Source organism: Capsicum annuum, chromosome 4, assembly GCF_002878395.1.
Source record: "Capsicum annuum cultivar UCD-10X-F1 chromosome 4, UCD10Xv1.1, whole genome shotgun sequence".
NCBI lineage: Eukaryota > Viridiplantae > Streptophyta > Magnoliopsida > Solanales > Solanaceae > Capsicum > Capsicum annuum.
In genome coordinates, this window is record NC_061114.1 from 216887494 (window position 1) to 216904685 (window position 17192).

The window sequence follows — 17192 nt, forward strand, 5'->3', positions numbered from 1 at the left end:
CTGAGTTCTCCCGTGAAGACATAATTTCTTCAAGTTTTAGCTCTTCGTTCAACTCCGGTTCCATTCCTTGGTTTCTTCTTCTGCTCTAATACTTGGTTTCTTCTTTCGATCTAATCTAATCTCTGAGGCAAACTAGAACATTCATTGCATTACTTCTCAATGAATGTCGGTTGTCTCCAAGCTGCTATCGTCCCTAACTAAAGGCGCTCTCTGATGCAACGGTTGACATTGAAACATTCAAGATATCTCTAGCTAATCTTGAAAGCACAGGATATTGTGTTTCATTACTCTTCCACCAATCCAACATGTTGATCCGTTGTTTGCGATCCTTTGGTAGCGATCGAAGGTAATATTTCAAATCTTCCCGATAACTTGATGTGTAAGTTCTCTCATCAACCTGTTCCAACAAGGTAAATCATAAAAGGAATAAGGAAAACCACTATATGCCAGACTTTTAGAAGATGATGGCTCCCCGAGAGGATGAGGAGCAACAATTGAAGTGATATTTGTAGGTGCAGCTAAGTCAAATAAATCAGCATAGTGATTATATAATTTTTCTATGTATTCATTCGCATCACCCATAGCCGTCCACAAATTAGGTTGTACTTGTTCAGAATCATTGTTAGTATTTATTTTTAAGTTAGTATAAATAATAGTACTAAAGTGGTACATAGTATTATATTTGATGCACGGATTTAGTATAGCACCAACCAAGTAAATAGGGGAATCGGAAAAAAATATTTTTAAAATTTAGTAAACATAACACCAACAGTTTCTTTATAACCTTCTTTATTTTTATATTCTTTGAGCAAACCAGAAATATCGGCTATATATGCCAAAATATTACAAACAGTAGGATAATAAGCACCGAAAAATTCAACCGTAGCTACATAAACTTTTTCTAAAAACTTAAAAAGATCATTAATTACAATCCAATCAGAATCATGTAGCATGCAATCAGCAGAATCAACAAATGAACCGCAATGTTGGTTAAAAGCTAGTGTAATAGAAACTCTATATTTATAACAAGTTTTTAAAAAATCATACGTAGAATTCCATTTAATATCAATTTCCTCAGGCTTCAATATCGGTGCAAGTCCATTTTCTTGACATTTAATTTTAAATTCTCTAATTCTTTTTCTTCGATTTCCTTGAATAAAACCAACAACAAGACGAATCTTTTCAATATAAAGCTCAAAAAAACTCAAGACCATCTTTTACAATTAAATTATATATATGACATGCACACTTAATATGAAAAATTTCAGGCAACGACGGAGATAGCTTAGATTTTAATTTTTTTAATAGCAGTCTTGTTGTTAGAAGCATTGTCAAAAGAAATGCCATAAAATCCGACAACTTTAACAATAGAATCAACAATAAAATCTCCAGTATGTTTACGATCTTCATCATATAAAAAAGCAAGAATACGTTTTTGCATCACAAAATTACTATCCATCCAGTGGCAAGTAACGGTTAAATAATTATTTTTATTTACAACACGACCAAGATCAGAAGTTAGGGACAATCTACATTGAATATTTTTTAACAATGTTGATAAATAAAAATAATATTGTGAATGAACTCTAAAAATATCAGATCGACAAGTACTTCTAGGAGCACCATTAAACATAGGATTATAAATTGCTTGAATATAATGAATAAAATCATCAGAAGAAGGAAAACTAAAAGGCGAACAACCCACAGCTACCATTTTAGCTATTTCTTCCCTGTCCCTCAATTTATTATACTTTTTCGTTACCTGACCGGTTGCTGGGTCTATTCTAGTTTGCGTTAGCCCACCAACATCCCCATCACCTCGTGCAATATTTAACTCTCTTTCGTGAGCATCGCCTATATGTCTCATTAACGTACCCGTACCTCCTTGCTTGCCTCCGCTTTTATGCTTATGTATTTGTTGATAAATATTGCATTGCACCTCAGTATCTGATATACGTTCAAAAAATTATCATGCAATGCTAGTTGTTTTATGAGGTCTTGGGGCACGGGATAGACGGAAAGGGAAATTAACCGATTCAGATGTAACGTTAACATTTTCTACTGCGGGTGTCTCACCAATATTTTTATCATCTTCGTCTAAATTAACCGCATCTACTTCATTTTCTTCTTCTATCCTGTAATTTTCCTGAGGTTCTACATAATCCATATCTTGAGCACCTATACATATTTCTTCCTCAAAAGGTGTACCAAGTGGTACCGGAGGCGAAGACACACGGGTATATCTACTACTTGAAGTACCTCTACCGCTAGTAATTCGCTTTTTACTACCACTACCGCTTTCGGGACAAATTTTTTTAACACCTTTAATAGCGAGGTTTCTAAATTTATCCATAGTATAAATTAAATTAAACTAAACTAATTCAAAATACACAATTATAATAAAATTAAATATTCAACAATTAATACAATAAATAAAAATTAAACGTAAGAGATGGAACGACAATATCAAATTTTGGAAGTATCCGAAGGTTGTGACTTTAGAAAATTCCACTCGTACTTTGTAAACGCAAAATTAAAAAATTAAAGTGAGCACTTTAGAAAATTAAATATATTGAATATTTGAGAATTGAGAATTGAGATTTGAGAGAGAATGAGATTTGAGAGTGTGAAAAATGATTTGAAGGTGTAGGGTATTTATAGAATTTTTTTTGGATTAAAAAATAATTTTAAAAGTAATTTTTTTTTTAATATTTGGGCCCAAACTAGCCGTTTGGACCCAAAAAGGCTATATAGTCGTTGGGCCAATGGCTAGTTTGGCCCAAAATCCATTTTTTTTTAAAAACAAACATTAAACCGGGCCGGGCCGATTAATCAACGGGCCCTAACCGGGTTGGGTCCGAGTTGGTTTAACCGGGCCCAAATTAAAAAAAATGGCCCGGTACCCGATACCCTAAAGCCCTTGGGCTTATTGGGCCGGGTCAAACCAAGCCGGTTTCATTAAGTAGGCCGACCCGACCCACTTGACACCCTTAAGTTGAGGGGAGTGAGCTCTTGTTAGGAAAATACACATTAGAAAAACATTATATGTGAAAAGCATTTTCCTTCATACCAAACACACTCTAAGTTATGTCTTCATAGATATATCAATAAGAAATCCAGTGAGACTTCTCCAAACTTTTCTCTTTCATTCTAATTTCATTGTTCCATTGGCATGACATATTTCAAAAATATAAGAAATATAGTGATCATGACACAATATATACATCGACAGAGATCACTACCGATTTGAACTTTAGAACCCTCTCTTACTTGTTATTGTTAGGGATAATTCAACAAAGCAAACGACTTCTCGCTATGTTGTGTCTCATAGTACCTGAAGCATTGACATTGAAAGAAGTCCCCCAAGCATTTAAAAAAAATAAAGACAAGAGTTATACCTATTACTAGTCTCATCGGTTACTCAAATTCAACTCATAAACAGAAAAGGAAAGAGATTGATACTTATACGAAAAGAAAAATAAACATTGGCCAACACTATAAATTGTAAATTGCAAATGAATTTATGACAACATTTGTTTATAGATTTCCTGTTGGTGTTGATGTTACGTGATATGTTGGTGTTGCTGTTAGTGTAAATAATAGTAGTCAAGTTGGGTTTTATTTTGGGCTTTTGACTGAGTTTATTTAACCCGGCCCAGCTTTATATTTCTCCTTGTATATATATTTATTCACCTGTACACTGTCAGCATAAGTAGAAATATAGAAAATATCTTTTCCATTCTCTCTAGAAGGTTCTCTTCAGTTCTTGTGTAAATCGACCCATCATTCTCGACATGGTATCAGAGCCAGGTTATGCAATGGAGTTATTGAGTTCATACAGTGTTTTTATCATCTTTTCGGGGGTTCTGATGACGGGCTTTTGATGCGAACACTGTCTTCCGGCGATTTTAGTGTTATCAACGATTTTCCAACGGATGCAATAGCTGTTTTTTTGGTGATTTCGGCCATTTCCGATGATATTTTTCCACTCTCTCTATATTGCTAGTGTTTTTTTGGCTATCCTTTGTTATTTATATGAATTCGAGTTATGTTTCTACGAGTACTACTACTAGTGCCCTATCTTCTTCTTCTCCCTTGTACTTACTGCCCTTTGATTTTCTGGAAACTATTTTGGTCAATACGATTTTTAATGGTATCGGTTATGAAAGTTGGAGGAAGGGAATGAAGTTAGGTTTGTCTTGTAAGAACAAATTAGGGCTGATAAATGGTAGTGTGCCCAAACCTCAACCTACTTCGCCGCTTTTTGAGCCTTGGAATCGATGTAATGATATGGTAGTTGCTTGGATTTTAAATAGCCTAGATAAGGAAATTACGGAAACAGTGATGTACACTGAATTTGCTGAAAAATTCTGGAAGGATATAGAACAGAGATTTGTTCAAGTTAGTGGTCTTAAAATTTTCCAAATCCGAAAAGATATTTCTTCCATTACCCAGGACAACTCTAATATCGCCTCATACTTCAATCGAATTAAGAGGCTTTGGAATGAGTTGTGTTTTTCCATTTCATATCCTGAGTGTGAGTGTGGTTGCAAAGAGGCTTTTCAGAAACTTGATGAAGAACAGAGGGAACATCAATTTTTAAGTGGCCTGAACGACTCTTACTCTACCATTAGGAGGAATATCCTTTTGATGAAGCCTCTACCTGATGTGGACAATGTCTTCCATGCTCATAAATGATGAGAGTCAGTCTGAATTTCAAAATGCTCCTGTAGCATCATTCAGTGCTGAATCTGTCTCCTTCTCCACAGGCATCCAAAAGCCTTACAATCACAAGATCAACTTTGAGTCTTCTAATAAAGGCACTTTCGATTTGTCCAAAAGAAATAACTTGACCTCTAGATATTGTAAGCCATTGAACAATGCTACAAACTGCATTGGTTTCCACCAAATACTAGACCTCCCAAGTTCAAAAGGACTGCTGCATTTGTTCAGGTTGCAGATTAGTCCCTTGGAGTGTCCGAGTCTTGCACTTCAAATGCCAAACCTATGTCTTTTGAATCCGGAGGCACTAATATTTCTCAAGAGCAATTTACTCAGTTGTTGAATTTAATTCAGCAATATAAATTGGTACCTCTTGCTCATGAAATTCCTGGAGGTTCATCTAACTTTGCAGGTCTTCTTAACTCTCCCACTTTTAACAAGCATGAATTCATGGCATATCATTTTTCTAAAGTAGAGAATAGTCCCTGGATAATTGACTCAGGTGCAACAAATCACATGAATCCACACTCCTCTTTTCTCACTAATATTAAACCTCTTATATTTCCTTACCTTAACAATTTACCTAATGGTTACAAGGCAAAAGTCACTAACACATGAGTTTTTGTTGTATCTAATAGCGATATTACTTTTTCATTTACAGGGGAGATATGAAGAGACAGTCAAGGACTGCACTAAAGCATTAGAACTAAATCCTACATATATTAAGGCTCTGGTTAGAAGAGCCAGAGGCACATGAAAAGCTTGAACACTTTGATGAGGTTATTACTGGTAGTGGTAAATATCGGGTTCTAAATTTGTACCATGTTTATTTGGTACAATGTCATTGTGACTGGTACTTCTTAGCTGCATCATTAAATAACTAGTATCCATACTCGCATTTACGGAGCGACTTTGTGGAAATCTTGTGTTTTCCAGTCAGGCTCTCCTACACCTTCTCCTTGTTCCCACTCTCTTACCTGAAAAAAGAATTTAAAAAAAGAGTGCTTGTATGTTACTCATTGCCTCTCGTAATAATTCCACACCACTCAAATGGTTTATGTTATTAGTGAATAATTAAATTACTGAAGTTCTACTTTGTATATCGGAAACAACCTCTCTACCTTGTAGGGGTAAAGTTTGTGTACACACTACCCTTCCAAGACCCAACTTGTAAGATTACACTGGGTATGTTGTTATTGTTTGGAGTTCTACTTCGGGTTTTTATGCTCTTATTCCCTTTGGTTTTTAAAAATCTTGCAGACATGACAAAAATCTTGGAATTGGAACCCTCACATGACCAAGCTAGGAGAAGTGTGATACGTTTAAAGCCATTAGCTGATGAGAAACGAGAAAGATGATTGGTGAGCTTAAAATCTCCTGTCTTTGCATAGACTAATCATCCATATTTTCTTTTCTAATGTATCTCTGTAAATAACAGAAATTCTTTCCTATGCAACTATTGATGGTTTGGCATTTTGTCCTCACTTATTTATGTTAGTCAGCAAGAAGGGTATCTAGTCCATGTCACTCACATGGTTGTGGACGACTATCTTTTTGCACTCAGATATTCTATGTTGCTTCTCCGGCTAGTCGTTTAGGAAAGTCTGAACATGCTGATATGTTTTGATATCAAATTAACCTGCCAGCTTTCGGTACATCAGATTACTTAGCATATTTTGTGCAGTCATAGATTTACCTACAACCGTCTTAATGCGTCTAACAGATTAAAGTACTTTTCTCTTTATTTTTATTCTATATTTCTATTGATAAGATTGCAAAAGTAAGAATCTTTACTGATTTTGACAATGAATGATTTTCTTGATTTTCTTCAGGGGGAGCATAGCCGAAACTATTGCCATTCTCTGTGGCTCTCGGAATCACCTTGGGGGTATTTTTCATTTGTGGTATGTTCTGTTAAGATGAAATTAGTTCTTGTAATCCTTGTTTATGTAAATTTTGATCTACGAAAGCATTCCTTATTTACTTAGTTTATTAAGCTTGTGGTGTAATGTCTAACTACGCACCTAAAATCCATAGACTTCTTAGATGTAATTTCATGACAAAGTTGAAGGCTTTCTTGACTGTAATTTAGTTATTTAATCATGTGTTAAGAAAAGTGAGAGTGTTAATTGCAAGGAGATGGAAATAAATAACTGAACAATATATAATCATTCTCTCTATTTTGCAGACGAACATCATTAAGATTTATTAGTGAGCAAATTAGGAGCTGCTATGACCACGGCTGCAAAGTATTGTTTGTTTTCTGGGTTGTGAAGCTTCATATTTGAGATGATATTCTACATATCTTCACCAGCACATTGTGTGTACCGACTCTCCAAATCTAAGGTAAGCTCCTCTCTTTGTTCTTTCTTTCTTTATATGTACGTCTGTCTGAAATTCCGATTTCCTGAGATGTAGCACAAACTTTCTGATGTGTACTTTCCTACTCTATTTGATGATCTTTGTTTGTGTTTCTGAGTCCACCAGGGAAACGTCTTTAGGTGATTGTTGGAGCTTTTAGGACCTCATAAGTGTTGTTTCTGCATTTCTCTAAAAAAGACGTGCAAGTTTTAAGAAATAACAGAAATTAAACACTCATATAGTAAAGCTTAATAACATATTACTTTAAAAGGGAAAGCAAAATATATCCAAGTAGATTAAATGTAGAAGAAAATAGTTACCTATAAATTAGAGAAGACTTCTTTATACACTACATTTGTAGTTTCATTTGTTATTTTCTCATCTTCATTATAACATAAGATCTTCAGCCTTTTTCTAGATGTTACTCGAGAAAGGGCAACATATAATTGTCCATGAGTAAACACAGACTTCTTCAAAAATAATTCCACATTACATAATGATTGACCTTTACTTTTATTGATGGTCATGGCAAATGATACGATCATTGAAAACTGCCTTCGTTGGAATTTAAAAGGAATTCGTGAATCAGATGGAGTAAGTGACATTCTCGGAATAAAAACCTTATTGCCAGATTCTTTTCCTGATAACACTTTCACTTCAATTACCCGATTTTCGAGTCTTGTGATGATTAATCTTGTGCCATTACACAAACCTGCTGATTGATCTATATTTCTTAACAACATCACAGGAACACCTACCTTAAAAGTGATAGAGTGATTTGGAATACCTGAGCTTTTAATACTATTTAGGAATTCAGGTGTATGCACATGTCCTAAAGATGTAAATGAATGATCAGACATGCAAACTGTATCGGAACTTAAATATGACTTCTCCTGTCCATAGTTGAGAGAAACCATGTAATCATTCACCAATTCCACCATTTGAAGAGTAGGTGCAAGAATTGCTCTTTCTTGAAGGTATTTCATTTCAGTAGAATGTTCCAAATAATTGAAATATGTACTTTCTACATTTTAAGATATTGGATCATCACAATTATCTATGAGAATATTGTCGGGTATTTTTACTTTCTCAGTGCTATCCGTGGAAAATCCCATCCTTCCATCACCTATTGCCAAAAGCCAATCAGAAAATTGTTTTAACTCAGTCACATCTGCATCAAATCGACTATCTTGCAATTTCATATTCTTTGTCAGCTTTAGAATATGACAGTGCGTCCACAAATAGGAAGAATTTATTGTTGCATTAACAATATCTTGCCTAGTACCTTTAGTAATTACCAGCAATATTTGTCTAAAATCCCCTCCAAAAACAATCGTCTTTCCTCCAAATGGCCAATCTAAATTTGATGGATCTTTAAATCTTAGAATATATCTTAAAGTTTGATTAAGAGCTTCACAACAGTACCTATGCATCATTGGTGCCTCATCCCAAATGATAAACTTTGCCTAAACCATCAACTTAGCTAATGGTCTTCCTTGCTTAATGTTGCATATTGAATCTTCAGTTATATTCAGAGGAATCACAAATCTTGAATGAGCTGTCCGTCCTCCTAGTAACAACAAAGATGCAATACCACTTGATGCAACGTTTAGTACTATATCACCTTTAGAGCGTATGCTAGTAGACAATGTTTTCCAGAGAAAAGTTTTGCCTGTTCCTCCGTGACCCTATAAAAATAATAATCCCCCTTTGTCTTCGTTCACTGCAGTCATGATTTTATCATATGCATACTTCTGCTAAACTGTTAATTGCATTAATAGTTGTTGATGTTCTTGTGCCAAATTGCGTCTATTATAGCGCAATTCCTCATTGATGAGTGTATTGGTACGATCAACTTCTTCATGACCATAACATGGTTTTGACACTGTTGGAAATTCGTTAAAACTTTTTCCACAACTTCTTAAAATCTTGTCCAACTTTTGCAAGCAGCGATTTTTCAGTTCATCATCTGTTAGATCTGCTTCTGAATGACAAAAATATTATAATAATAAAAAATAAAGCACATAATCATGTATATAAGTCAATTAAATAGTTTTATTTATATGTAATTTATGGATGTTTGCTAAAGTTTATTAATTTTTTATAGAATACTACTATATATTATGGATAAGTAAACTACACAAATTATTCTAAATCCGAAGTGAAATATACATTTCTAGATGCATGTTAAAATATATGATTCTAATATTATTAAAATAATTTATTGTTTGGAAGTGAGACAACTCAATGAGATGTAGTAATAAAGTTGTTTCAGGTATTAATATGAATTTCTTGTTTAATCTGTATAGCAATTAAATAAATATACTTGAATTATAAATAGAAATAATTTTAAAATATTTTTGTTTTATTCAATTATATTATTTGTACCTGGGTTATCCAGTAATGTTCTTTCTTCACAAAGGATATCTTCTTAAAGTAGCTGCCATGATGTTTGCCAAACAACTTTAGGTCGTGACATTAAATTAGCTATCAATAACATGACAAACAATTGTCGAAGATAAGATGGCATTCCCCAAGTACTTGCCTCCTTTATAGCATCGATGTATTCTTTGTCATCATCCAACAAACCAAGTGCATAACATGCATCTCTAAAAGTAGCATGGTCATTGTTATTGATTCTTCTAAGTTCTGCATAGGAAGTTGACCCTTTAACTACATTCAATAACAACCTGAGATAATATATCTCTCCACTCCCTGAAGTAACAAAGAAGATCCTCCCAATAGAAAATGCCGAATTTTTTCTCTTTTCCCATTTTTTTGAACTTCTGTCCCACCAAAATTTAAGAGAGAATTTTGCGTAAGTCAAATCTCTTGCTTCCGAAAACTTCTTGTTAGCCTCAAACCAACATAAAAATTGAGATTCCCTAACAGTTGGTTTATTGGTAACATTTTCAATTGGATCCTCATCAGAAAAAAAGACACATTGTTCATCTTCAAGATGGAATGATAGTCTTTTCACTGGTGGTTCTCTATGGTGAATTGGAAATTTAAATATTCTTCAAGAAGCTTTAAATGGTGATATGTAGCGACAATCATAATACATGTTGATTTTATCAACAGTTGATGAACTATCAGCATGTGTATTTTGTGAAAAAACAGCAGTCGCACGGTCATATCCTTTATTAACATACTTGAATAAATATTTAATAGATCTTGATTGGTTGCACCATTCCACGGTAATATGAGCACCATATATTAACAACAACTTGCGATTGTGTGGAACCACATATTTGCTATCCAAATAAATACCATTTTTCTCAATGGTTCTATCATTATCCCTTCTTCTGTAAATAAGATACCCTTCTTCATCAACTGTTGTTATGTGAACAAACTTTTTAGGGAAGTGCTTTGTACATTTACAATTCTGTATTCACGGTGAAAATTTGCTAGTAGAACCACACAGGCCATGCATCATCATATTTTTCACAGCATCATAATAATGAGGATCATTGAATTTATCTGGTATTTCTGCTGAAATTATTCAGTCAATATCTGATGCACAAGGAAATTTATTGCTCTCATGAAGAAAAAATAATATATGGCATGAGGCAATCCTCTTTTTTGGAACTCAATGGTATATATCACTGCATTATAAATCAAGTAAGTTTATTAGAAATAAATTGTTAGAATAATATATATATATATATATATATATATATATATATATATGTATATGTATATGATTTATGAGTGTCCTAATGTATATTCAAATAAAATAGTAAATATGACAAACCTGTTTTTACTTTTTCAAATACTTGTTTGGACTTCAAATTCTTTATCAAGTGGTCCAATTTAATTTTAAATATCCTACGTAGAATATCTGGACAATCTTTAGGATTCAACCTCTTTCGTCCTACAAATCTAGTGATCTCTGACCACTTAGGATTGCAAGTAAATGTGATAAAAAGGTCAGGATATCCAACCCATTTGCATATTACCATAGCATCTTGATAATTCTGAAGCATATATCGTGCACCTTCCATGAAACTTGATGGTAAAAATACTCTTTTACCTTAGGATGAAGGATCAGTGTCTCCATGTAAAATTGCATCTGATAGGACCTTATAAAACTCAACTCTAAATTGTTCTTGATGAGTCCGAATAAAATTCAGCCGAGAAGATTCTATCATTGTATAGGCATCAACTAAAAATTGCTGTAATAATCTTCTTGAAGCCACAATGGTAGGAACTTCACCTTTTCTTTCTTGAATTCTGTAAGAAAAAAATTCACGCATACTAACACGTTGCCTTCCCTTATCACCTGAATTTAAAAGAATGTCCTCTCTATACCCATTTTCACCATAAGGAAAAAAGTAAAGGATATTGTAGGCCTAAGTATGCAACATTCAGTTTATTGATCCTTTGCATCTGTCCATATTGTGTTTCTATAATGATATCACGGTCAGATCTAGAAATATCAATATCTCCAACCACCAAAGCAGCTACTTCTGGTATTGTTGGTAGGTTGTATCTTCTACCATCAGTACCTCTTTTTCCTATTAGTTTTAACTTCACATTGGAGCAGTCATTTTCTTGGAATCTATCTCTCACCATTCTTAAAAGTCTTGGCCAACAAATTATTGTCATCAAGCATTTGTTTTAGATCAACAACAATTTCAACATGAATCTTATTAACATCCTGTCCATGACTACAAAAGACATATAATATTAAAACTTTATCTTCTAAAAAAATATATTATATTAGTAAGATCTTTAATGTAATTTTTAATTTCATAGGATTATATAATGATGTTACAATACTTACCCGACTGCATTCCATTTGAAACTCCATTTTTTGTATCATAAATACACAGCTTTGCAAATTTTGGAGTAGATCCTTCAGGAGGTAGTAAGCTACCAATTTGATGATAATTTTATCCAAATAATCTAAATGTTCTTGACCCTCGTGTCTGATTGATTGAGGCATCCATCTTTCCTCCCATTGATGTAAATGAGAACATAGAATTATAACTTCTTATTTTTTATCGAAAATGACTACATTTAGGACCTATAGTAAAAAAAAATTGCATAATGAAGAAGGTTAATCGCAAAGTCCTCTTCCAGTTTGAGCCTTAGAGCGTATTCAGTAAAGCAGAAATCTGAGTCTAAAAGTTTCAGAAATATCTTCCTAAGTATGAAATACTTTGAATCGTGTGGAATTTTCCTAATTTATACTCTTTGTCATGTAGAGCATTGAAATTGTCATGTAGTGAGACAGTGTGCCATCTAGCACTTTAGCACATCACGGAGCTAGCTAAAATGGAAATTGTCAAAATTCAGTGAGCCTCCGTAATTATGGTGCGTCGCGCCAAGGCTTAATTTTAGAATTTGTCAATTTCTAGGGAGCCTCCGCGATTCCACCGCGTTGCGGTATAGTTTCAGTTCGTAATCAAGGGGGTAATACGATTTCCACGCCGTCGCACCATCGTGCACTTTCCCAATTGTCCAAATTCCTGTGAGCTGGCGTGATTATGGCACGTTGCGCCAGCATGTAAAATCAGAAATTTTCAGTTTAAGTCCAAGGGCGAAAAGGGGCTTTTTCCAACCCCTATATATACTCTCTTACATGAGAGTTGGCCTCATTTTCTCTCCTTTAACTCCAAAAAAAAACTAGGGTTTTCAAAATCAAAACCCTCTCTCTTTCTTCAACAAAAATCAAGAGAGAATCAAGAGGATTCAAGAAATCTTTCCAAAAACCTTCAAGAAAAGAGTTTCCCCACGTATGTAGATGTTGATTCTTGGATCCCTTTCATCCAAGAAGCTCAAGTACCCTTTTATAAAACTCAAAGATTTTATGTTTATGAGTTGTTAATGATTCATGTGAGTTGAAATTGATGTTCCATGTGTTATTGAATTTTGATTCATGTTTGTCTACAAGATTTATGAACTTGAATCCTAGTATGTGAAATTCTTGTATTGGTGGTGATGAACCCTAGTATGTGGAATTCTTGTGTTGGTGGTGATGAACCCTAGTATGTGGAATTCTTGTGTTGGTGGTGATGAACTATAGTATGTGGAATTCTTGTAAGGGTGGTGATGAACTTTCTTAATGATGCTTCGTATATGAAGTGTTTATGTTAAATAGGAGTAGAAATGGTTGAATAAGAGAAGCATGTCCCACATAAGTTTGATAAAGAGCTTAGGTGAAGCATAAGGGCCATTATAGTATCTTGAACAAGAAATCCCCCAAATTGGGAGCTAGTCCATGCATGCCTAGTGTTTGATAAAATACCTTAGTGAGTGAAATGTTCCATGATAGTACAAAATCCCCAAGCAGGTGTAAACCCGTACTTGCTTAGTATTGTTGAAAGACCTTAGTGAACAAGTCGAGACATGATAGTATGAAGTTTTCCCCAAATCATGTGATGTCCAAATACATGTCAAGACTGATTTAGGTGTGAAGTACTTTAGGTAAGACCTTGTTGAGGGAAGTATAATCTAGTAGCATGTTTCCCTACGCTAGTATATGTTGATGTTTCCTAAATGCTTGACGAGATGCCTTAATGATTGTAAAGATGAAGGTATGTTATGTTTCCTAAATACTCGAAGAGATGCTTTAATGATAATAATAATGAATGAATGACTGTGATGATGAATGAATGATTGTGATGATGATGATGAATGAATGGTTGTGATGATGGAGGAATGATTATCCTTTATTTTATGTTATCGAGTCTTGAAGGTATTTATACCCGACAATTTAGCTGTTGTCTAGAGTCCGTGTTAGTTTTACAATAATTCCAATCGAGACATGACTCTCAGAACTCAGTAAACTATAGAACTCTATATCCTCAGACAGTTATGGAACTCAAGAAAACTCAGTAATCTCTATAATCTTCGTATCGCTAGTAATCTAGCCTTAGCTCTGTACTCAGCTCAGATCTAACAGTATGCAAGTGTTCAATTCTAATCTCGGTAGTGATTGAATAATATATTCAATCTCTATCATCAGTCAGATACTGTGATTCAATACCATTTCCATTAGATACGAAACTAAGTGATCTTAGCGTAGCGTAGTCAGATCTTTTGATAAACATGATCAATATCAGATTCAGTTCAGTTGTGTTTAGTTTAGAATTCAGTTAGAGTCTTTCAGTTGGGAGTAGAAGCTAGCATCGAGCGAGGGAAGAGATAGCGACTCCTTTCATCAGTGAGAGAGAGGTCGGAGTCGTTAGTAGCAATCTCTAACCTCCAGAACTACGTAGCCAGTGCAGGATACAGGAGTCACCGTCAGGAAAAAGGCTGTCACCTCCAGAGAGAGAGTATTTGACTATTATATTACCTTAGGTTGACTTCCCGGTAAGGGTCATCCGCTAGAGAGGATTGACCAGAGAGAGGTTTTTACCCGTGGCACGGTATTGACACCCTTTCAGCTGGGGTTACAGGTTGGACCCCACCTGTGGTAGGTTGGGGCATGTCGGTTAAGTAACTACTTCCTACAGTTTTATTTTTAGTTTCAGATTCAGTCTCAGTATCAATCTTCAGAAATCAGGACTGTCAGATACAGTCATCTATCTCTATGAAGAAGTCAGATAGTTTCATCAATTCATGGACCATCCGTCAGATAGGCTTGGTCTCATATATAGTTATTTGATATCATATTCAGAGATATGCCACCAGACAAGCTTGATCACAGTCTCAGATTCTATTGAGTATTCTTGTTGTCAGATTCAGATATGATCATTTTCTTACCATTGATAATAGCTTCCTTAATCATCCGTTAGAGAGGTTGATCTTTAATCTTGTCATTCAAGAGAAGTAAGCTCAGAATTCAGTCATCAATATTAGATGAGTCAGTGTCTCAGTATCTCAGTGTCAGTAGTGAGTTCAGTCTACAGTAAGGCAGTATCCGAGTTTCAGTCTCTAGAGTTGTGATAATTGTGACTATGGTCTATGCATTCATGTATGTGTATGTGTTATCGTGTGGCATTTTCATGATTATTTAGTTTAGATATTATGCATGCATGAGCCCTTGCATTTAACCTACCTCGTCTACATACTCGGTACATTTATGTACTGACACATTTACGCTATGGTGTTCTATTTGACACCATATGTTCAGAGGTACAGGATCCAGAGTTTCCTCAGCAGTTCAGTTCCAGCCAGCAGTAGTAGCCATAGCCGTGAGTCCTCTTCTTTTGAGGACGAATCTCAGTTTACTATTATTGCATCAGATTTTGTTTACTTTCAGTTGATAGAGTTAGTTGGGGACATGTCCCATCAACTCCACAGTTCAGATAGTTTAGAGGCTTTTCAGATGGATGTATTAGTATTCAGTTTTCAGTTTTGTGTATTCATAGATGTGTTGAACCTTATGGCTAGTTTCCGTATTTATTTCAGACATTATGCAGTGCACAAGTACATATATCAGTAAAAGGGTTAGCTTGTGGTCCTTCGGGTCATAAGCACCGTGTGACATCTCGGGATGGGATCTTGGGGCGTTACATTAATATAGATAGACATGAATATGGTGATATTAAAACTGATGATTCTCTAACCTGATCCAAACAATAGTTGTTCCAAAATTTGAGGAGGGTTGTTGAGGTATGGAAGCTTTATTTTTCCTTGTTGACAGCACAACGTGAAAATTATTTTTTTTTGATTTGTAATGCTTGTGTGTTCTTTCTTCATACCAAAAAATAGCTCTACAGTGTCCACATTCATATGTAGCATCTCCTATATCCCAATATTCTATAATTTCAAGTGTATATAGTTAAAGACATAACATTATAGGTTTAATTGATCAAATTATTTTATCTTAAATGAAGAGTTTTTCAGAAGAACCTTCAATGCAAATGTCGCCACATTCAATATCAACATCTATAGAAAGTGGTGGCAAAACTAATTAATATGTTTGAATTTTTGATATTTATCAAGATAGTTTTATATCTAATTAGTAAGAGAAGTAAGAAAAGTATGATTGTCATACCTGGATACTCTTCTTCTTCTTCATCTTCTATGTTATGTTGAAGTTGTTCTGTTATGTATATAAATTTATGATTGTATATAGATGTAAATGTAATAATCTTTTTGTAAATTAAAAATTGTTGATTCAAAAACTCACTTCTAATATAATATAATTTTTAAAGATAAATAAATATTTTTTAGGAACATACCTTGTACGACAGTATTTTTTATTGTTACCTTGATTTTTAGTAAGAATGATACACTAATTAGCTGTATGTATTGCAGTGTATATTATTTTTAACTGATAACTTATGAGAACTTAAAATACTTACCTTCCATTATTGGAGTTTCATTTAAATCTGGCAGAGAATTATGTGTTTGTACATCTACAAATTAAATAAAATATATTACTATATTATTTGCAAAATCATATTGAAGTAACAAAGTTTTAACTTAGGATCTAGTTCAGATGAAAAATTTTAAGCACTAATAAAGTTGTATTACCTTCAGGTAATACATATAGATCAGACAATATGTTATCACCATGCATACCTATATAAGAAGAGTATTAGAAAGTAAGTTTTAAATTATATTAAATCAGGAATTTTATCACTCACCATTTGTTATATCAGCCAATGGTGCTAGTATTTCTTCACTCTCAGCAGAATGATTTCTGTACTTTGAGGATTCACCTTTTCCTGTACAAGATATTTGTATGTTATTTTAGTTCATCCCTTAAGAAAAAATCAATTATTTCGAGCAATATTAAAATAATTTCTGATGATGCATATAAATTAGAGATGTGAGTGGTAATCAAAGATGATACCTTTGTTAAAATTGCTTTGTCTGCATCGTTTTTTATTCTGTATGTTGCATTTGATTAGTGCTGAAACAGATTTTATTTTATCCATGTATAAGGACTTCAGAATTTTGATTTAATGTGCAAATTGGAAAGATTTTAAAAGAAAGATGAAATATGGTGATAATTTTGATAAAGGAACCATAAGTAATCTGAAATATCAACTGTTATTGACACTTCCAAAATAGGTTATTACTAAGTAACTGCCATTTTTAAACTTTTAATGAATAAAGTTTGATTTTGTACTATCGGTATATCAGTTTCATAAGAGTTCACTTAGAGGATAATAATAATAAGTTTAATACAGTAATTAAAATTTATG

General features: G+C 33.9%; 2 protein-coding genes and 1 long non-coding RNA gene across 3 annotated transcripts; 2 read left to right on the plus strand and 1 right to left on the minus strand.

The window, feature by feature from the left end:
- Window positions 1–4035: 4035 nt before the first annotated feature.
- On the plus strand, window positions 4036–4698 carry LOC124898074. The gene has a single exon (XM_047411696.1). The coding sequence runs from the start codon at window positions 4036–4038 to the stop codon at window positions 4696–4698; it is 663 nt and encodes a 220-aa protein (XP_047267652.1).
- Window positions 4699–5463: 765 nt separating this feature from the next.
- Window positions 5464–6075, plus strand: LOC124897739. Its single transcript, XR_007054651.1, has 2 exons — window positions 5464–5511; window positions 5983–6075. It is a non-coding gene; the product is annotated as an uncharacterized LOC124897739 (long non-coding RNA).
- A 1328-nt stretch (window positions 6076–7403) lies between these two features.
- On the minus strand, window positions 7404–8069 carry LOC107848979 (ATP-dependent DNA helicase PIF1-like). The gene has a single exon (XM_047411697.1). It carries the CDS (start codon window positions 8067–8069, stop codon window positions 7404–7406), a length of 666 nt encoding a protein of 221 aa, XP_047267653.1.
- Between the last annotated feature and the right edge of the window lie 9123 nt (window positions 8070–17192).